This window comes from Haliotis rufescens, unplaced genomic scaffold (genome assembly GCF_023055435.1).
Source record: "Haliotis rufescens isolate VD_foot unplaced genomic scaffold, xgHalRufe1.0.p SCAF_24, whole genome shotgun sequence".
NCBI classification, from domain to species: domain Eukaryota; kingdom Metazoa; phylum Mollusca; class Gastropoda; order Lepetellida; family Haliotidae; genus Haliotis; species Haliotis rufescens.
In genome coordinates, this window is record NW_025963935.1 from 4592294 (window position 1) to 4615974 (window position 23681).

At 44.5% G+C, this 23681-nt stretch overlaps 1 protein-coding gene across 1 annotated transcript; it reads right to left on the reverse strand.

Moving 5' to 3' along the window:
- Window positions 1-2229: 2229 nt before the first annotated feature.
- Window positions 2230-22759, reverse strand: LOC125383527. The gene is given in 4 exon segments (XM_048401858.1): window positions 2230-2426; window positions 13242-13263; window positions 14216-15105; window positions 22606-22759. Coding segments are annotated over 4 exon segments (1263 nt in total).
- Window positions 22760-23681: the final 922 nt, after the last annotated feature.

A 23681-nucleotide genomic window follows, 5' to 3' on the forward strand; every position in this document is an offset into this window, starting at 1 on the left:
ACCCCGGATCTTCACGGGGGGAGACAAGCATGGGTTGCTGAAGACCTAGTCTACCCCGGATCTTCACGGGGGGAGACAAGCATGGGTTGCTGAAGACCTAGTCTACCCTGGCTCTTCACGGCAAGTATGGGTTGCTGAAGACCTAGTCTACCCCGGATCTTCGGGGGGGGGGGGGGGGGGAGAGACAAGCATGGGTTGCTGAAGACCTAGTCTACCCCGGATCTTCACGGGGGGAGACAAGCATGGGTTGCTGAAGACCTAGTCTACCCTGGATCTTCACGGGGGGAGACAAGCATGGGTTGCTGAAGACCTAGTCTACCCCGGATCTTCACGGGGGGAGACAAGCATGGGTTGCTGAAGACCTAGTCTACCCCGGATCTTCACGGAGGGAGACAAGCATGGGTTGCTGAAGACCTAGCCTCACCCCGGATCTTCACGGGGGGAGACAAGCATGGGTTGCTGAAGACCTGTTCTACCCCGGATCTTCACGACAAGCATGGGTTGCTGAAGACCTAGTCTACCCCGGATCTTCACGGGGGGAGACAAGCATGGGTTGCTGAAGACCTAGTCTACCCTGGCTCTTCACGGGGGGAAACAAGCATGGGTTGCTGAAGACCTAGTCTACCCCGGATCTTCACGGCAAGTATGGGTTGCTGAAGACCTAGTCTACCCCGGATCTTCGGGGGGGGGGTTGGGGAGACAAGCATGGGTTGCTGAAGTCCTAGTCTACCCCGGATCTTCACGGGGGGAGACAAGCATGGGTTGCTGAAGACCTAGTCTACCCCAGATCTTCACGGGGGAGACAAGCATGGGTTGCTGAAGACCTAGTCTACCCCGGATCTTCACGGGGGGAGACAAGCATGGGTTGCTGAAGACCTAGTCTACCCCGGATCTTCACGGGGGGAGACAAGCATGGGTTGCTGAAGACCTAGTCTACCCCGGATCTTCACGGGGGGAGACAAGCATGGGTTGCTGAAGACCTAGTCTACCCCGGATCTTCACGGAGGGAGACAAGCATGGGTTGCTGAAGACCTAGCCTCACCCCGGATCTTCACGGGGGGAGACAAGCATGGGTTGCTGAAGACCTGTTCTACCCCGGATCTTCACGACAAGCATGGGTTGCTGAAGACCTAGTCTACCCTGGATCTTCACGGGGGGAGACAAGCATGGGTTGCTGAAGACCTAGTCTACCCTGGCTCTTCACGGGGGGAAACAAGCATGGGTTGCTGAAGACCTAGTCTACCCCGGATCTTCACGGCAAGTATGGGTTGCTGAAGACCTAGTCTACCCCGGATCTTCGGGGGGAGACAAGCATGGGTTGCTGAAGACCTAGTCTACCCCAGATCTTCACGGGGGAGACAAGCATGGGTTGCTGAAGACCTAGTCTACCCCGGATCTTCACGGGGGGAGACAAGCATGGGTTGCTGAAGACCTAGTCTACCCCGGATCTTCACGGGGGGAGACAAGCATGGGTTGCTGAAGACCTAGTCTACCCTGGATCTTCACGGGGGGAGACAAGCATGGGTTGCTGAAGACCTAGTCTACCCCGGATCTTCACGGGGGGAGACAAGCATGGGTTGCTGAAGACCTAGTCTACCCCGGATCTTCACGGAGGGAGACAAGCATGGGTTGCTGAAGACCTAGCCTCACCCCGGATCTTCACGGGGGGAGACAAGCATGGGTTGCTGAAGACCTGTTCTACCCCGGATCTTCACGACAAGCATGGGTTGCTGAAGACCTAGTCTACCCCGGATCTTCACGGGGGGAGACAAGCATGGGTTGCTGAAGACCTAGTCTACCCTGGCTCTTCACGGGGGGAAACAAGCATGGGTTGCTGAAGACCTAGTCTACCCCGAATCTTCACGGCAAGTATGGGTTGCTGAAGACCTAGTCTACCCCGGATCTTCGGGGGGGGGGGGGGGGGGGGGGGGGGAGACAAGCATGGGTTGCTGAAGACCTAGTCTACCCCGGATCTTCACGGGGGAGAAAAGCATGGGTTGCTGAAGACCTAGTCTACCCCGGATCTTCACGGGGGAGAAAAGCATGGGTTGCTGAAGACCTAGTCTACCATGGCTCTTCACGGGGGGAAACAAGCATGGGTTGCTAAAGACCTAGTCTACCCCGGATCTTCACGGCAAGCACGGGTTGCTGAAGACCTAGTCTACCCCGGATCTTCTGTGGGGGGGGGGGGGGGGGGGGGAGACAAGCATGGGTTGCTGAAGACCTAGTCTACCCTGGATTTTCACGGTCGTACACGGTAGTGAGCAGCGGGGAGTAGGTATTGTCGTGGTCAGTTTGTGTTGGTTCAAACAAACCAGACGTGCCGTTCTCAATAGTGAATATGACCAAACGGGCACCAGCGCGGTCCACACTTGCCGTCCCATCGGCGTCGTCAACGTCGATAGGAATCTGGGAATCGTTCCCCGCTGGAACAAACAGAATCTGCTTTCGTCAGTGCAAATTATCTCCCTTGCAGGGAACGATGTTTACAAGCGGCCATTAAAACAGGGTAGTGGTAGACAATCCTGCTCCCTGATGGTTGAACCACAAGAGTCGTTGCATACCCTTAACTAGTGCCGTCTTCGACGTCGATGTTTATGGGTCGAGGTCATTCTACGAAAGGGGCGGTAGACTCGAATACCTGCGAGACAGCGTAGCCCAGTGTGTCGACCAATGCATGTGTACAGTTGAAGTACGCACAGTTCTGGAATCTCTGCCACCTATTTGCCTCATTCCAATGGCCCTCTCTCTCTGTTGTACATCTGGCTATATATTCTGCTTTTTTGCAACGATTAGTTGCATTTTATGTACTTTCTGCACGTACCCGAAAAAAAGGTGTTTCAGGTGATTTTTTACAGCTGCAAGTGCAGGTACATCTTTCAAGCCAACTGCAGAAAATAAAACAAACAAGGCATGGTTAGTCGATCGTGGTGAATTTACAGAGTTTTCAGTGTTTCGGACCTGTGTCCAGCCTCGTAGCGTCTGATAACGTTTAGAATTTCTTTGTTCAAAAGAATGCGTAACGTTCGTTTGCCCGGCAGTATACCGTTGCTGCTGTAGACTGTTTGTCATTGTGTTGTTAACGCCGCACTCAGCAATAGTCCAGCTATATGACTGCGGTCTGTAAATAGCCGAATCTGGACCAGACAATCCAGTGATTGACATCGTGAGCATCGTACTACACAAGTGGGATGCGGAAACATGCATCACACAAGTCAGCAAGCCCGTGAGTCGCCTCTTACGACAAGCATGGATTGCTGAAGATTAATTCTAACACGGATCTTCACGGGTGAGTTAAAAATATGAAATTTGTTATAACCAAACGTTTGGAAATTAGGTAAAGTTGTTTAAGAAAACAAGGTGTTTATAACCAGTCTTTTGTAGGTGATGTAAAGTTGTTTACGGCCAGCCGTTTGGAAAATTGTATAAAGATGTTTATAATCAGTCGTTTCTAAAGTATATATGGTTGTTTATATAATTAGGGCCAGTCTTTTGTGTAAAGGTGTATATGGCTAATCGGGTGAATATTAGGTAACAATGTTATGATCAGTCTTTTGTAAATCATGTAAAGATATTTTTGGCCAGTCGTTTTGAATTTGTTATGTAAAGTTGTACACAGCCAGTCGTTTGGAAATTTTGTAAAATGTTTATGGCAAGTCGTTTGGAAATTATTATATGAAGTTATATATGACTAGTCGTTTGGAAATTAGTTTATAATGTTGTATATGGCAAGCCGTTTGGAAATTATTATAAAAAGTTCTTCATAGCTAGTCGTTTGGAAATTGTTACATAAAGTTGTATATGGCTATTCGTTTGGAAATTATTACATAAAGTTGTATATGGCTATTCGTTTGGAAATTATTACATAAAGTTGTATATGGCTATTCGTTTGGAAATTGTTACATAAAGTTGTATATGGCTATTCGTTTGGAAATTATTATAAAAAGTTCTTCATAGCTATTCGTTTGGAAATTATTACATAAAGTTGTATATGGCTAGTCGTTTGGAAATTATTACATAAAGTTGTATATGGCTATTCGTTTGGAAATTATTACATAAAGTTGTATATGGCTATTCGTTTGGAAATTATTATAAAAAGTTGTTCATAGCTAGTCGTTTGGAAATTATTACATAAAGTTGTATATGGCTAGTCGTTTGGAAATCATTATAAAAAGTTGTTCATAGCTAGTCGTTTGGAAATTATTACATAAAGTTGTATATGGCTAGTCGTTTGGAAATTATTACATAAAGTTGTATATTGATAGTCGTTTGGAAATTATTACATAAAGTTGTATATGGCTTGTCGTTTGGAAATTATGTAAATTAGTTTATTGCTATTCGTTTGGAAATTATGCAAGAGATGTTCATCGCCGGTTCTGAAACTAGCGTGATTATGTTATTGCTAGGAACCTCATTGAAGTTAATTTGCGGAACTTAGGTATCGAGGTTTTCGCATACAGGGAGAACGCTTCGTGTACTGTTTCTTGGTTTTATCATTTAACCTTATGTGCCTTCAGTTGGACTTCACTCATTCCTGCAGTGCGACTTAAACATGATCTGACAATTCAGTGACAGTTATCACAGCACGTCAGCTCATTGTTGGAGGAAAGACAGACGTCATGCCTGATAATTGATTAAGTTTGGTAAAACCCCAAGCTCATTAAAATCAGACCTTAGTGTTTACTATCTCTACACAAAGATCTGAGAACACCCCTTTACATCCCGGTGTAGAATTTGTGCCCAGCTCCCTCTGCTGATCGTAAGAGGTGACATAATGGATCAGGTTGATAGCGTTAATCAGTGGATTGTCTGGTCCAGGCTCGGTTAGTCACGGGTGACGTCATAGCTGAAATATGCAGCCTACAAACACACACACACACAAACACACACACACAAACACACACACACACACACACAAACACACACACACACACAAACACACACACAAACACACACACACACACAAACACACACACAAAAACTTACACACACACACACAAACACACACACAAACACACACAAACACACACACAAACACAAACACAAACACACACACACAAACACACACACACACACAAACACACTCACACACACAAACACACACACACACAAACACACACACACAAACAAACACACACACACACACACTCACACACACAAACACACACACACACAAACACACAAACACACAAACACACATACAAACACACACACACACACACACTCACACAAACACACACACTCACACACACAAACACACACACAAACACACACACACACACACAAACACACACGCACACGCACACACACAAACACACACACACAAACACACACACAAACACACACACACACACACACACACGTATTTTAACCTGCATATACAATCATGGTGAGTATGTTTGAAGATGCAGACAGCGCTATGTCTGTCTGTGCCGTCGGTAAAAGCGAGGTTATGTGGAATGGGGTTTAAGGTCGCTTTCAAGATTATGTATATGGAGACGTGCATGTACGCGTGTGTGTGGCTGCTTGTACTAGTCCGGAATAATGTCAGTTTTATAGTGCTAACTCACTTAGATACCATGCCGCAGTTGAACATGAATACCCCACTCAGACACAGTATACTGACTCCGGTCATAGTATAGCCCTTAATGCCGAGCGCCAGGCAGGTTAACAAAAGGGGCCATCGTTTAACGTTTTTTTGTTTTTTTGACGCGTCCGAGCAGACGCCCACCAGATCACGGAGGTGGTCCCCTCGAAAAAGAGGTATCACGTGACAATTACAATCAGCTTATACGCATCCCGTTTCGTTGAATTCATATTTCACATGTGCGCTTGGGGAACGATAGAATATAGAACATGACAATTGACCAGGTTTATTTCCCAAGAGCTATGCAAAATTTCACCGAACATTTAACCCGAAGCACTATGGAAGCTTGTCCATTTCAAAATGGAAAGCATTTACGTGTAATAACTCCCCGTTTTGACGCGTGGCGCGACTTGACGAGACATAGATGGCGCTCTCGAACCAATTATCTCCCTTGCAGGGAACGATGTTTGCAGGCGGCCATTAAAACAGGGTAGTGGTAGACAATCCTGCTCCCTGATGGTTGAACCACAAGAGTCGTTGCAATATATCGCTGGCCTGTGTCTGAAATAGACATGGTCCTTTTTATTGTACCCAGTGGAGTAATATCATACCCAGTACACGGATTTGTCATGAAGGAGAAGGGATAGACTGTGATATTAGAATCTCCATCAGCCTAATTGAAATAAAATCCATGTGTGCCGATTGTATCGTTAATGGGTATAAGCTGATCTCACGTGCGATGCGGTAATCAAGCAACAGCTGTCTCGTCGAGGTCTTTTTTTTGTAATACCCGCATGTTTATTTTCGGATTATTTGAGATTGGAGAATAAATACAAAATTAACTATCGCGTTGGATAGCTGAATGGAAACATCAGGTGTAAACAAAAGGACCCTGACAGAGCTTGGTAATCGCATTGTCAATAGATGATGTTATGTGACGAGAGGCCTTGATTTGCTTGGTGTGTTGACATTTAAGCCTATTGGTATTCCGGGAAGGTTGAGATCAATATTGAGCAAACGGTGATTTTGATTAATTTCAGTTTCCAGTTTGCTGTCATGATTTTTGTTCAGTGCACCACTGGGTACATGGCTGGTCCACTCGTCTAAGGTGCTGCGTGTCGCTTTTCAGAGTCGTGTCCCTTGGGCTTGCCAAAAATGAAGGACTGGGGGTTCGAATCCTGGTTCGCATCACCCGTGCTCGTGGGTTTCACCAAAGTGGCAAACGTCTGAGCCCTGCATCACGCCAGGCTTTCCTCATAGAGCTGTTCAAAGGTAAAACCCACTCCTCCCTCACTCACTCACTCTCACCCAGCTGGGAACAATGTGTGTCTGTATGTCATATGTCCTGTATGTCTGAGCTGGAAACTCCGCTCACCTCGTGTATGTCTGAGCTAGAAACTCCGCTCACCTCCTGTATGTCTGAGCTGGAAACTCCGCTCACCTCGTGTATGTCTGAGTTTGAAACTCCCCTCACCGCGTGTATGTCTGAGCTGGAAACTCCGCTCACCTCGTGTATGTCTGAGCTGGAAACTCCGCTCACTTCCTGTATGTCTGAGCTTGAAACTCCACTCACCTCGTGTATGTCTGAGCGGGAAACTTCGCTCACCTCATGTATGTCTGAGCTGGAAACTCCACTCACCTCCTGTACGTCTGAGCTTGAAACACATCTCACCTCCTGTATATCTGAGCTGGAAACTCACCTCACCCCGTGTATGTCTGAGCTGGAAACTCCCCTCACCTCTGTATGTCTGAACTAGGAACTGCACTCACCTCATGTATGTCTGAGCTAGGAACTCACCTCACCTCCTGTATGTCTGAACTAGGAACTGCACTCACCTCATGTATGTCTGAGCTGGAAACTCCCCTCACCTCCTGTATGTCTGAGCTGGAAACTCCCTTTACCTCATGTATGTCTGAGCTAGGAACTCCGCTCACCTCGTGTATGTCTGAGCTAGGAGCTCCCCTCACCTCATGTATGTCTGAGCGAGAAACTGCCCACACCTCATGTATGGCTGAGCTGGAAACTCCGCTCACCTCATGTATGTCCGAGCTGGAAACTCTCCTCACCTCCTGTATGTCTGAGCTGGAATCTCCCCTCACCTCATGTATGGCTGAGCTGGAAACTCTACCCCTCACCTCCTGTATGTCTGAACTAGGAACTTCACTCACCCCATATATGTCTGAGTTAGGAACTCACCTCATCTCATGTATGTTTGAGCGAGAAACTGCCCACACCTCATGTATGACTGAGCTAGAAACCTCGCTCACCTCATGTATGTCTAAGCTGGAAACTCCGCTCACCTCATGTATGTCTGAGCTAGGAACTGCACTCACCTCATGTATGTCTGAGCTGGAAACTCCCCTCACCTCATGTATATCTGAGCTGGAAACTCCCCACACCTCCTGTATGTCTGAGCTGGAAACTCACCTCACCTCTGTATGTCTGAGCTGGAAACTCCCCACACCTCCTGTATGTCTGAGCTGGAAACTCCCCACACCTCCTGTATGTCTGAGCTGGAAACTCCCTACACCTCCTGTATGTCTGAGCTGGAAACTCACCTCACATCTGTATGTCTGAGCTAGGAGCTCCCCTCACCTCCTGTATGTCTGAACTGGAAACTCACCTCGCCTCTGTATGTCTGAGCTGGAAACTCCCCTCACCTCGTGTATGTCTGAGCTGGAAACTCACTTCACCTCCTGTATGTCTGAGCTGGAAACTCCACTCACCTCCTGTGTGTCTAAGATGGAAACTCCACTCACCTCCTGTATGTCTGAGCTTGAAACTCACCTCGCCTCTGTATGTCTGAGCTGGAAACTCCCCTCACCTCCTGTATGTCTAAGCTGGAAACTCCCTTTACCTCATGTATGTCTGAGCTAGGAACTCCGCTCACCTCGTGTATGTCTGAGCTAGGAGCTCCCCTCACCTCATGTATGTCTGAGCGAGAAACTGCCCACACCTCATGTATGTCTGAGCTAGAACCTCCGCTCACCTCCTGTATGGCTGAGCTGGAAACTCCGCTCACCTCATGTATGTCCGAGCTGGAAACTCCACCCCTCACCTCCTGTATGTCTGAGCTGGAAACTCCCCTCACCTCATGTATGGCTGAGCTGGAAACTCCGCTCACCTCCTGTATGTCTGAGCTGGAATCTCCCCTCACCTCATGTATGGCTGAGCTGGAAACTCCGCTCACCTCATGTATGTCTGAGCTGGAAACTCCACCCCTCACCTCCTGTATGTCTGAGCTGGAAACTCCCCTCACCTCATGTATGGCTGAGCTGGAAACTCCGCTCACCTCATGTATGTCTGAGCTGGAAACTCCACCCCTCACCTCCTGTATGTCTGAACTAGGAACTGCACTCACCCCATATATGTCTGAGTTAGGAACTCACCTCATCTCATGTATGTTTGAGCGAGAAACTGCCCACACCTCATGTATGACTGAGCTAGAAACCTCGCTCACCTCATGTATGTCTAAGCTGGAAACTCCGCTCACCTCATGTATGTCTGAGCTAGGAACTGCACTCACCTCATGTATGTCTGAGCTGGAAACTCCCCTCACCTCTGTATGTATGAGCTGGAAACTCCCCACACCTCCTGTATGTCTGAGCTGGAAACTCACCTCGCCTCTGTATGTCTGAGCTGGAAACTCCCCTCACTTCCTGTATGTCTGAGCTGGAAACTCCCCACACCTCCTGTATGTCTGAGCTGGAAACTCCCCTCACCTCCTGTATGTCTGAGCTGGAAACTCACCTCGCCTCTGTATGTCTGAGCTGGAAACTCCCCTCACTTCCTGTATGTCTGAGCTGGAAACTCCCCACACCTCCTGTATGTCTGAGCTGGAAACTCCCCTCACCTCCTGTATGTCTGAGCTGGAAACTCACCTCGCCTCTGTATGTCTGAGCTGGAAACTCCCCTCACCTCATGTATGTCTGAGCTGGAAACTCACCTCGCCTCTGTATGTCTGAGCTGGAAACTCCCCTCACCTCCTGTATGTCTGAGCTGGAAACACACCTCACCTCTGTATGTCTGAGCTGGAAACTCCCCTCACCTCATGTATGTCTGAGCTGGAAACTCCCCTCACCTCCTGTATGTCTGAGCTGGAAACTCCCCACACCTCCTGTATGTCTGAGCTGGAAACTCACCTCGCCTCTGTATGTCTAAGCTGGAAACTCCGCTCACCTCATGTATGTCTGAGCTAGGAACTGCACTCACCTCATGTATGTCTGAGCTGGAAACTCCCCTCACCTCTGTATGTATAAGCTAGGGGCTCCCCTCACCTCCTGTATGTATGAGCTGGAAACTCACCTCACCTCTGTATGTCTGAGCTGGAAACTCCCCACACCTCCTGTATGTCTGAGCTGGAAACTCACCTCGCCTCTGTATGTCTGAGCTGGAAACTCCCCTCACTTCCTGTATGTCTGAGCTGGAAACTCCCCACACCTCCTGTATGTCTGAGCTGGAAACTCCCCTCACCTCCTGTATGTCTGAGCTGGAAACTCCCCTCACCTCCTGTATGTCTGAGCTGGAAACTCACCTCGCCTCTGTATGTCTGAGCTGGAAACTCCCCACACCTCCTGTATGTCTGAGCTGGAAACTCCCCTCACCTCCTGTATGTCTGAGCTGGAAACTCCCCTCACCTCTGTATGTCTGAGCTGGAAACTCCCCTCACCTCATGTATGTCTGAGCTGGAAACTCACCTCGCCTCTGTATGTCTGAGCTGGAAACTCCCCTCACCTCATGTATGTCTGAGCTGGAAACTCACCTCGCCTCTGTATGTCTGAGCTGGAAACTCCCCTCACTTCCTGTATGTCTGAGCTGGAAACTCCCCACACCTCCTGTATGTCTGAGCTGGAAACTCCCCTCACCTCCTGTATGTCTGAGCTGGAAACTCCCCTCACTTCCTGTATGTCTGAGCTGGAAACTCCCCACACCTCCTGTATGTCTGAGCTGGAAACTCCCCACACCTCCTGTATGTCTGAGTTGGAAACTCCCCTCACCTCCTGTATGTCTGAACTGGAAACTCACCTCGCCTCTGTATGTCTGAGCTGGAAACTCCCCTCACCTCCTGTATGTCTGAGCTGGAAACTCCCCTCACCTCCTGTATGTCTGAGCTGGAAACTCCCTACACCTCCTGTATGTCTGAGCTGGAAACTCACCTCACATCTGTATGTCTGAGCTAGGAGCTCCCCTCACCTCCTGTATGTCTGAACTGGAAACTCACCTCGCCTCTGTATGTCTGAGCTGGAAACTCCCCTCACCTCGTGTATGTCTGAGCTGGAAACTCACTTCACCTCCTGTATGTCTGAGCTGGAAACTCAGCTCACTTCCTGTGTGTCTGAGCTGGAAACTCCCCTCACCTCGTGTATGTCTGAGCTGGAAACTCCACTCACCTCCTGTGTGTCTAAGATGGAAACTCCACTCACCTCCTGTATGTCTGAGCTTGAAACTCACCTCGCCTCTGTATGTCTGAGCTGGAAACTCCGCTCACCTCCTGTATGTCTAAGCTGGAAACTCAACTCATCTCCTGTATGTCTGAGCTGGAAATTCCCCTCACCTCACGTTTGTCTGGGCTGGAAACTCCTCTCACCTCATGTATGTCTGAGCTGGAAACTCCCCTCATCTCCTGTATGTCTGAGCTAGAAACTCAACTCACCTCACGTATGTCTGAGCTAGAAACTCCTCTCATCTCCTGTATGCCTGAGCTGGAAACTCCCCTCGCCTCATGTATGTCTGAGCTAGGAACTGCATTCACCTCATGTATGTCTGAGCTAGGAACTGCATTCACCTCATGTATGTCTGAGCTAGGAACTGCATTCACCTCATGTATGTCTGAGCTAGGAACTGCATTCACCTCATGTATGTCTGAGCTAGGAACTGCATTCACCTCATGTATGTCTGAGCTAGGAACTGCATTCACCACCCTCTTGTGATGTCGAGCAGTATTCACCTTATTGTGTATTTAGTTCGGACATGGAGTAATTGTTCCGGAACAGCGATGCCAATGTTGTCCTTCATTCCCCCACGACATGCGCTGTTGTGCTATGTCAAATATAGAACCTAGGACTTCTTGTAGTGATGCACGTGTTTGTGTCCAGCGGTATTTACATGCACAGTGGAACCCCGCTTATCCGGAAACCTGCATTTTGAGCGAATCGTCAGGATAGACGAATTTCCTGATTTACGAATCCCTTAGTGACTGTTACTCAAACCTCCGTTTAGTGTCAAATTCCTAATTGATATTAAACGCTCAATTAAAATCGAATTAAAACGCGAAAATCCATCCTTCCTAACGGTACCTTAGTCAGCTACTGCTACTGAACCTTCTGATACATGCTAATGGGAAGTGATGTCCTGGACATGTTTGTCTGACAGTGTAGCATCTCGCTAGGAAGTAGCAACGAAATTATGTGATTGCCGGCGTTTTTAGTTCAGATGAAATCGTGCAAATACCAGAGGAGTCTTATTTCATGACTATTTTATCTCATCAGGGGAGAAGACTGTTCACTTCTCACCGACAAATTAGCCTGTCCCTTTCAAGGCCGTCACACCGAGGCAGTGGGCTGATCGTTGGGAAACCAGTGTGGTCTGATTATTTTCAAACTGTTAGATAATATGTACATGGTAACGCAATGTGGGTAATCACGGCAACCTCTCTTGGTCTTCGAGAAAGGTTTCTACACCGTTGGGATGATGATGATGATGGTGATGATGATGATGTGATGATGATGATGATGATGATGATGATGATGATGATTTCTACACAGTGCCCTCAGCAGGCCAGCGGCATTAGAACATCATAGAATATTCAACCTAAGTCTGCGGTAAACCGGAAGTTTAGACATTGACACTTGCTGGCGACTATTGACATTAAATAGTACTACATTCCTGACGACGCTGAGGGTAGACAACACACCAGATATAAACTGAGGTGAAAAACAAAGTATATCGAGTTTGGTTTTGTATGTAATTAAAAATTAAAAGAACTATTTAACCATGCAACCATATATTTATCTATTGTTTCTGCAAGAGTTTGTAAAATTTAATCAGGGGCCGGGTAATATGGTTCAATGACGACTGGAATTAGAAATAAATTTGCAACCGCATGTCCCTACCATGTTTCAGATGCACATTTGTGCCGAAAAAAGCCAATTTATTGATATTCAAAGAGAAGATATCAAAGCTACCTATCAGCAGTTGTGTATTATGAGATTTATTTTTACTTTTTAAGTTTTAATTCACATTATATTCTAAAAAAGCATGTTGAAGTATTCTTTGAGTGCTGACAAGCGCCAGTACAGCTCTTTATAGCTAACAATTAGGGCGGTCGTGTAGACTAGTGGTTAAAGCTCGTCACGCCGAAGATCCGGGTTCGATTCCCGACATGGGTACAATGTGTGAGGCCCATTCTTGTGTCTCCCCCGATATATTGCTGGAATATTGCTAAAAGCGGCGTAAAACCATACTCACTCACTACAGCTAACAACTGAAAATCTAACCCATGTCAAAATCATCTGAGAGATACATGTATAGTTACTTTTGCCCCTCAGTATATTTTGGCATCCACTCGTCGTCCACGTGTCGCGAGACTTAAAGGGTTATGCCATCGTCTGCATCAGTCCCATTAGACAAAACACCATCAAGAAAATTACCCACTCTGGTCATTAGCGTTCAGGTTCTGGAAACAAAAATATCGTTGTGTCGTGTGTCGTGTGTCGTCGTGCTTTCAGAAAGAGGTTTATGTGGATGTTAAAGGCCAAAGCTATTCACCAAATGTTCTTCAGGATAATTAGTAGCAGCGTAACTGTCTCCGACTAATAGGTTGTTTTAGTATCGGGTCTGTACGGTTAATGAATCATGATGCCCCACTTTGTATCAAATATAAAAACTCTGGAAATTTTTTTTAAAAAAAGATGAAACACGCTTTGAACGATCAAAATCGAGTATTTTTCAAGTTCATGGTAGAATAGACATGGTGTATATGTCAGCCATCACTTGCTTGATATCGGTGTCAGAACCTACACCGAAACGTCGCTCTTAATTGTAATAAAGAAGTTGTTCATCCATAAATTCTCATCCTTTTTTTATTACTCAAACTTGTAAATGCCTATCAAAGAAGTTACTTACATATTTCACTTTGACATAGAGACATTAACTGACGTATTTCACTTTCACGTAGAGACATTTACTTACATATTCCACTTTCACATAAAGACATTAACTGACGTTTTCACTTTCACGTAGAGACTTTAACCTACATATTTCACTTTCACACACAGACATTTACTTACATATTTCACTTTCACATACAGACATTAACTTACATATTTCACTTTGACATACAGACATTAACTTGCATATTTCACTTTCACATACAGACATTAACTTACATATTTCACTTTCACATAAAGACATTTACTTACATATTTCACTTTCACATACAGACATTAACTTACATATTTCACTTTGACATACAGACATTTACTTACATATTTCACTTTGACATATAGACATTTACTTACATATTTCACTTTCACATACAGACATTAACTTACATATTTCACTTTGACATACAGACATTTACTTACATATTTCACTTTCACATACAGACATTTACTTACATATCTCACTTTGACATACAGTCATTTACTTACATATTTCACTTTGACATACAGACATTTACTTACATATTTCACTTTGACATACAGACATTTACTTACATATTTCACTTTCACATACAGACATTTACTTACATATTTCACGTTCACATACAGACATTAACTGACGTATTTCACTTTCACGTAGAGACATTTACTTCAAAATTTCAATTTGACATACAGACATTTACTTACATATTTCACTTTGACATACATACATTAACTTACCTTTTTCACTTTCACATAAAGACATTTACTTACATATTTCACTTTGACATACAGACATTTACTTACATATTTCACTTTGACATACAGACATTAACTTACCTTTTTCACTTTCACATAAAGACATTTACTTACATATTTCACTTTCACATAAAGACATTAACTTACATATTTCACTTTCACATACAGACATTTACTTACATATCTCACTTTGACATACAGACATTTACTTACATATTTCACTTTGACATACAGACATTTACTTACATATTTCACTTTGACATACAGACATTAACTAACATATTTCACTTTCACATACAGACATTAACTTACATATTTCACTTTGACATACAGACATTAACTTACATATTTCACTTTGACATACAGACATTTACTTACATATCTCACTTTGACATACAGACATTTACTTTCATATTTCACTTTCACGTAGAGACATTTACTTACATATTTCACTTTGACATACAGACATTAACTAACATATTTCACTTTCACATACAGACATTAACTTACATATTTCACTTTGACATACAGACATTTACTTACATATTTCACTTTGACATACAGACATTAACTGACGTATTTCACTTTCACGTAGAGACATTTACTTACATATTTCACTTTCACATACAGACATTAACTTACATATTTCACTTTGACATACAGACATTTACTTACATATTTCACTTTCACATACAGACATTTACTTACATATTTCACTTTCACATACAGACATTTACTTACATATTTCCTTTTACATACAGACATTAACTTACATATTTCCCTTTGACATACAGACATTTACTTACATATTTCACTTTGACATACAGACATTAACTTACATATTTCACTTTGACATACAGACATTAACTTACATATTTCACTTTGACATACAGACATTTACTTACATATTTCACTTTCACATACAGACATTTACTTACATATTTCACTTTCACATATAGACATTTACTTACATATTTCCTTTTACATCAATCACTTACAACATGTACATGTATATACGATGTTATCGACTCGGCTTATTTAATAGTCTGTCTTACAGACCCTGATACAAATATATATCAAATACAGCCCATGCAAGTCTATAATGTTTGGCAAGTCTAGATCACTGCAGTATCTGAAAATGAAGAGAGTCACTGGGCTCCTTTTTATTATATTTTTATTAAGATAACTGAACAACTGTTTTTTTATGTACGATATGTTCATTTCAGAGACTAGATGTTAGTCTACTTATTTAACTATATTTATGAATATGTTCAGAAAAATGTTCGAATATACTCAGACAGTTTATTCTTCGTTGTTTTATTCTTGAAATAATGTTTTCTGTCTTTTATTACCAAAAGACGGTAAAAGATGGTAATTATTGTTACCCTGCCTGATGCTCGGCATTAAGGAGCCAAAACAAGGAGTCGGCCGGCTCGGAGTCCGTATACAACACACACACACACACACACACACACACACACACACACACACACACACACACACACACACACACACTCTCTCTCTCTCTCTCACTCACTCACTCACTCACACACACGTGCATGCAATAATCTTAACGCGACGTTAACCCCCATTCCCCCATTTCACGTCACCCTCTCTTTTTTTCTTCACCTTATACTTCGTTATTCTTGGTCTTTTATTTGTTACTGTCTGTCTTCTTCGTTGCATTCTTCACTGTCTTATTCTTGATTAAAACACTATTTATTTTCAGAAAGGAATGAGGTCTATTAGGTCATTTAATCATTAATATGAGCACATTGTACGTAAGATAATCAAATTAGATAATTCTACCTATTGTTTACAAATATCACGATGCATAAGTATACAATATGCAAGTCACACATAAATACACAGATACATATACCGGCACACCCATGCATATATACATGTTTGTTTGTTGTTTAACGCCGCACTCAGCAATATTCCAGCTATATGGTCTGTAGATAATCGAGTCTTGACCAGACAATCCAGTGATTGATATCATGAGCATCAATCGACGCAATTGAGATCGATGACATGCATCAACCAAGTCAGCGAGCCTGACCACCCAATCCCGTTAGTCGCCTTTTACGACAATATAACCAACCAACCAACCAACCAATCATATTTATATCAACGAAAAAGATTCAGAGTGACAAAACACTCTTCACAAGATTGTATGACAAGAGGGGTGACTTCAACTTTCCATTTGTCAATTGTCCCTTCGTGTCGAGCAATATTCCTGCTGCTCCAGTCCTAGGTCTCTACATATCACAGCATTTGAGGTACATCGAGCATGCTCTCTCTGTCAAGATATCAAGGAGATTCATACCACTCTTTGCTCAGAAGTTGTTCGATCAAGGTTACAACATTCAAGGCCCCAGTAAAGCTTTCAAAACGAATGTTGTAGAAATGTGGAAGACATTTCCAAATTTGATGCATCGGTGACCAAAATGACCTTTTTGATCATATGTTCCCTTTTTTCAGGTGCACAATTAGATTTGTTTGTTTGTTGTTTAACGCCGCACTCAGCAATATGCAACATGCAACATGCAACATGCATCAAACAAATTAGCGAGCCTGACCACCTGTTCCCGTTAGTCGCCTCTTACGACAAGCATAGTCGCATTTTGTGGCAAGCACGGGTTGCTGAAGACCTATTCTACCCCGGATCTTCACGTGTCAGGTGAACAATTTATTTGACTTTGCATGTGTTTGTGACGGGTGCCATCGTTGGGGCAGGATACGCTCACCTTCCGTGAGCACATGGTATCATCAGTATTTGATAGTGATTCATAAACACATGCTCGGAATCGTACAATCGTCTCTTGTTTTTTACAGAGATTTCTTATGAATATGGAAAGGGTTTGTCACATTTAATGCATAGAAGTGTTTCGGGGTCTTTGAGTCAATGGCATACAGACACGGATGTTTCTGTATCTCAGGAACCAATAAATTTTCATTTATTTGTGATTTTGACATCGTGTCTTCTTCAATAAAGATTTATTTGTCAAACCACGTGTTTTTTCACCTTGAAATGACATCATAAAATGGGATTTTTTAAAGCCTTGGGAAAGCAAGCAGTAAAAATCGCTTTTTTCCGATTCCAAAAAGAACATTGCCGTCGCGCTGTCGCTGCACTGGTTTTAATCGTATGGGGAGGGCTTAACGCTCTGTTATGCTCTACGACGCCTGTAATGTTGTGTGGCGTTCTGTGATGCTCTGTGATGATATGTGGTCTTCTGCTCTGCTCTCTGACACAGCCAGTGGCCTTTTGTGGCCCTCGTGGACGCTCATTTCCCGTGGGATTAGATAACTTGTGGGATCATCAACACAAATTAATGACCGTGTCGTTATTTGTCGCACCAATTTCAATTTTGACCAGGGCCGGCCATCGCAGAGGTCTCCCATACTCCGCAGGGAGCCTTACAGCGCTGAGCCGTGACCAGTGGCAAAAGCGTTTCGTTATTTCAATACAAAGGATGGAATTGAGTTCCTTGTTACCATAGCAATCGATATCTATCAAAGACTGTTATTGGTCCCAGTGCTCCGAGCTGCCACAATGGTCCTTTCAGCATGAGATGCTGCGGACAGTGACTTCTAATATTCAATAAACACGTTTCAGTTGGAGGCCTGTCTGTTGTGCGGCAAATTGAGATGGGCGTTTTAGCAATGTAACCAAACGTTTTCGGTTCTTGTCTGATGCGGACTTATTCAACTGTTTACCACAAACTTGTAGTCATGTTAGCTCGTATTTAGCTTCCTGATCACCGTTTTGTTTTGCATTATACTCTCTACAAATCTCGCTATTTCAAAGCACATGTGATGACGTTATGAAAACTGTTTGCGCGTTAAATTATTGTTATTTGTTGTTGTTGTTGTTGTTGTTTAACGCCTCACTCAGCAATACTTCATCTATATGGCGGCTGTCTGTAAATAATCGAGCAGACAATCTAGTGATTAGCATCGATCTTCGCGATGGGGATACGATGGTCTGCATCCATCAAGTCAGCGAGCCTGATCCTCTGGTCCATTTAATCGCCTCTTGCGACAAGCAAAAATAACAATAATTTAAAGCTTAGAGACCCGTTAAAGAAGATTACCTCTTCTAAGGACCACCTCTACAAAGGACCACCTCTCCTGATGACCACCTCTACCATGGACCACCTCTATTAAGGACCCCCTATATTGTGGACCGCGTTTACCAAGGACCACCTTTACTAAGGACCCCTTCTATTGTGCCCCCCCTCAACTAAGGCCCCCCTCTACTAAGTAACCACCTACTAAGGACCACCTCTACTAAGGACCACCTACTCAGGACCACCTCTACTAAGGACCACCTACTCAGGACCACCTCTACTAAGGACCACCTACTAAGGACCACCTCTACTAAGGACCACCTCTGCTAAGGACCACCTACTCAGGACCACCACTACTAAGGACCACCTCTACTGAGGACCACCTAGTAAGGACCACCTCTACTAAGGACCACCTACTCAGGACCACCTCTACTAAGGACCACCTACTCAGGACCACCACTACTAAGGACCACCTCTACTGAGGACCACCTACTAAGGACCGCCCCTACTAAGGACCACCTACTCAGGACCACCTCTACTAAGGACCACCTACTCAGGACCACCTCTACTAAGGACCACCTACTAAGGACCACCTCTACTAAGGACCACCTACTCAGGACCACATCTGCTAAGGACCACCTACTCAGGACCACCACTACTAAGGACCACCTCTACTGAGGACCACCTACTAAGGACCACCTCTACTAAGGACCACCTACTCAGGACCACCTCTGCTAAGGACCACCTACTCAGGACCACCACTACTAAGGACCACCTCTACTGAGGACCACCTACTCAGGACCACCTCTACTAAGGACCACCTACTCAGGACCACCTCTACTAAGGACCACCTACTAAGGACCACCTCTTCTAAGGACCACCTACTCAGGACCACCTCTACTAAGGACCACCTACTAAGGACCACCTCTACTAAGGGCCACCTACTAAGGACCACCTCTACTAAGGACCACCTACTAAGGACCACCTCTACTAAGGACAACCAAGTCAGGACCATCTCTACTAAGGACCACCTACTCAGGACCACCTCTACCAAGGACCACCTTCCCAGGACTACCTCTACCAAGGACCACCTACTAAGGACCACCTCTACCAAGGACCACCTACTAAGGACCGCCTCTACCAAGGACCACCTTCTTAAGACCACCTCTACTAAGGACCACCTACTAAGGACCACCTCTACTAAGGACCACCTACTAAGGACCACCTCTACTAAGGATCACATCTACCAGGGGCTACCTACTAAGGACCACCTATTAAGGACCACCTCTACTAAGGACAACCTCTACCAACGACCACTTACTAAGGACCACCTCTACCAAGGACCACCTACTAAGCACCTCCTCTACTAAAGACCACCTCTACCAAGGACCACCCCCACTATGGACGATCTCCTCTTGTAACATATTCAATTGAGAAGGTTCCGAGGATCTTTCATGTCAGTTATTTCAAACAACATTAACTGACAGGCAAGAGAAAATACAACCCATGTTTGATGTGGCTAAACATGACACAAACACGAAAAGCTCATTCGATAGTGATGCGTTTGATACGCGTATCCTAGTTGAGTTTTGGAGCTTAGGTTTGCAGTGTTTCGGCGACTGATTTTGGCGAGTGGCGTTTTTATAACCTTTGTAATGTTTTGGTCAAATACAATGTTCAAGTGTGTACTGTTTTAGCAGTCTTAATCGAACATATATTTGTTCTCTGCAACATGCTTAGCGTAGCAGTACATAGCCAATCTTTGGCGACTTTGAGGACCACGTAACATTGCTCTGTGTGTCATCGCGTTGACCGTAGCTCATGCTGTCAACCTCTGGTTTGGTATGTCAATTAGTTACAGACTGCCATGTTTCCACACGTGGAATGTTCATTACTGTAGCGTAAACAGCATCCAGTCTCTAAAATATCCTAAACAGCAGCCCTCAGACTGAATCGGTGCGACGCATTTCCCAATAACAAGTTAGCAATACAGTGAAACCTCCTTGGTCCGAAGACAATAAGAGTAAACTGGTAAAGTGCATATCTCCACACGCAATGTATGCTCGTCGCCCACAGAGACAACTTCGGTTCAGTCAACGAAGGCGTACTTGAAAAGGATGAAAATAGCACAGAAACAATCACTCTCTCATACATAATTAACAAAAAGCTTTTTTACATGTGTCATACATAGGTGTGCGCTCAGTCTTACTACCAAGAAAATAGCCCCAAAATATTAAGATTCCAAACATTTTTGTTCAGTTAATTTTGGGGGTGCTGAAGGGAAAACTTTATACGAAAATGTGTGAAAAAGGGTTTCACTATAAAATCAGAATCAAACTTGAAATTAGAGAGAAATTTATAACTTGGTTATCCAAGCAGAAACAATGATCCAATCAATATTATTATTATATTTAAAAAAAGATATTTTCAAAAGTTAGTTTTACAAAACTATTCCACCATTCTATACTTTCAAGTATATTTCGAGAATGAAGAAATATAATTCTATATGAGCACTAAATTTCCCTCTTTAATAGATTGTAACATAGATTTCTTTAATAAGTTCTGGAGGGCACGGGTGGCACAGTCGTCTAAGGCGCCGCGATTCGCTGTGCAGAGTTGCGTCCCTTGGGCACGCCAGAAACCTATGATTGTGGGTTTGAATTCCAGTTCGCCCCGATTATGTTTCCAGGTTTGTCAGCACCATACCCGTGCTCGTGGGTTTCACCGAAGTTGTAAACGTCTGAGACCTGCATCACTTCGAGCTTTCCTCCCACATTAAGCTGACACGCCGCGATATCTTGAATAGTGTTAAAAGCGGCGTTAAACCCAACTCACTCACTTTACAAGTTCTGGTCGTCAGGTCATGTTCTATTTTGTCAGAGACAATACAAACGTCTCCGGGCGAGTGTTGTCCAAATAAAGATCAATGTTATTTTATATCATCCGGGGTAATTGTTATTTGTATTTCTGCAAAATATATGCTTGCAACAAAACAATTAAGTTATAGACAAATGTTTTGGTTTGTTGTTTAACGCCGCACTCGATACTGTCTTATGGCTGGCCCAGTGTAGTCGTAGCGCTGAGGTAGTCGTAACTCCCTAACTTTAACATAGGCTTACGACAGTCGTAGCTAAGATACTCCGTAACTCCCTAACTTTAACATAGACGTTAAGCGGCGTTAAACCCAACTCACTCACTTAACTCCCTTATGTTAACATAGGCTTACGACAGGCGTAGCGCTAAGATATTCCTTAACTCCCTTGCTTTAACATAAGTTTACGACAGTTGTAGAGCTAAGATAGTCGTAGTTCCCTTACTTTATCATATTCTTACGACAGTGTTAGCGCTACGATCACATCGCGGAACGTGGCCCAGGAACATATCCGAGGTCGACGGTGACATGTGTCCAGGCACAATGTCACCATACTAGTGTTTATCCAAAAAAGTGAAAAGAACGGAAATACTTGTGAAATTAGCGTAATTTCATACACACTCACTCATTCCAACATATACTCCCCCGATTATGTTCCTGGGTTTCACAGCACCATACCCGTGCTCGTGGGCTTCATCAACTGAGACCTGCATCACTTTCCTCCAACATCAACCTGAGACGCCGTGAAACTGGAATACTGTTAAAAGCAGCGTTAAACTCAACTCCCTGACTCTCTCACATGTCGCTCCACGTCAGCAAGGCCAGATTAAGCACCCTCAAAACAATGTTCATTAAAGAAAATGTCGCATTTATTAAAAACAACGTTTTTCGAGGCTTTATGCGTCCATCACTCACCATTGCGCTCGTTGACCGACATATACAGCATCACTCCATCAACCGCACGATGAAGCCACATCCTTTGCCACCTCCTTCCCCTCACCCAAAACACTGACGTGAGCATCAAAAACATCTCTGATTTACCCGTCGTACAACTCAACATAAATTCCAATTTCTCCACACTGAAAATACGTACAGCACGCGAATACGCCAGCGGTTAAGAGGATTTCAGCCGTAAATAACGTATAAGGATAGATCGCTGTAATTGTCACCTAGCAGAAGGAATTCTGTGAGATGGAGTTTGAGAGGTTTAGTTGTTCGAGGCGACGCGAGGGGAGTTTCTATCATCATGAAGCCTCCCACAGCTTGGGAATAAAAGAAGCCATGACAAGCCACTCCATCAACTGACAGCTCGATCACAAGCATTCGGAACAAGTCGGTTTTTTCCGTAACTGTGATCCAGCGATTCCGGAAATATGCAGGGACGGTCGATTTGGCTGTTAAACTGGTTACGCTGTTGCTGTTCGAAGCAAGCTCAGCGCTTTGGACTAACACGCGGCAATGTACAAATCTGTACCACTTCCGGTTATAGATGCGCATGCGCAGCGTCCTTAACTTTGTAAATGAAGATGGAGACATGTCGGCAACTCGAAAGATTAATATTTACGTTCACAATCATAACAACTTGCCCTACTGGTGATAATTCTGTCGAGAAAATGTTTTTGTTCATAAAAAAAACTTCACGTCATGAGCCGTTTTTGTTCTTTTCGATATCAAGGACCAGAGAGTTGCAACCTTCAAGAAGTCGTCAACCGCCCAGCAACGCGTTACAGTTGACAAGAGCCCAGGCATTGGGCTGTTTCGCACGCACGCACTCACGAACGCACGCACGCACGCACGTGAGTGAGTGAGTGAGTGAGTGCGTGCGTGACTGAGTGAGTGACTGAGTGAGTATATTTCAGTACTATCACAGCTGGGGTCACGAGAAATGGGCTTCACGCATTGTACCCATGTGAGGAATTGAACCCTGATCCCCGGTTTGACGTCAAACGCGTTAAGCACCCGTCCATCCCGCTGCCCGATCCGTTGGGAAGTACTCAGATTCCCTCCTACGTATGATTGCTGTTGATATGTCGACATCAGTGGAGAATGTGATCGTTTCAGTTGGTATAATCACCTGATAGTTCCCATTGAGTGAGTGAGTATGGTTTTACGCCGCATTTATTAATATTTCAGTAATATCACAGCGGGACACACCAGCAATTCACAACGTATATGCATGGGGGATAAACGTCTGAGACCCGCATCACTTCGGGCTTTCCTCCCACATTAAACTCACGCGCCGCGA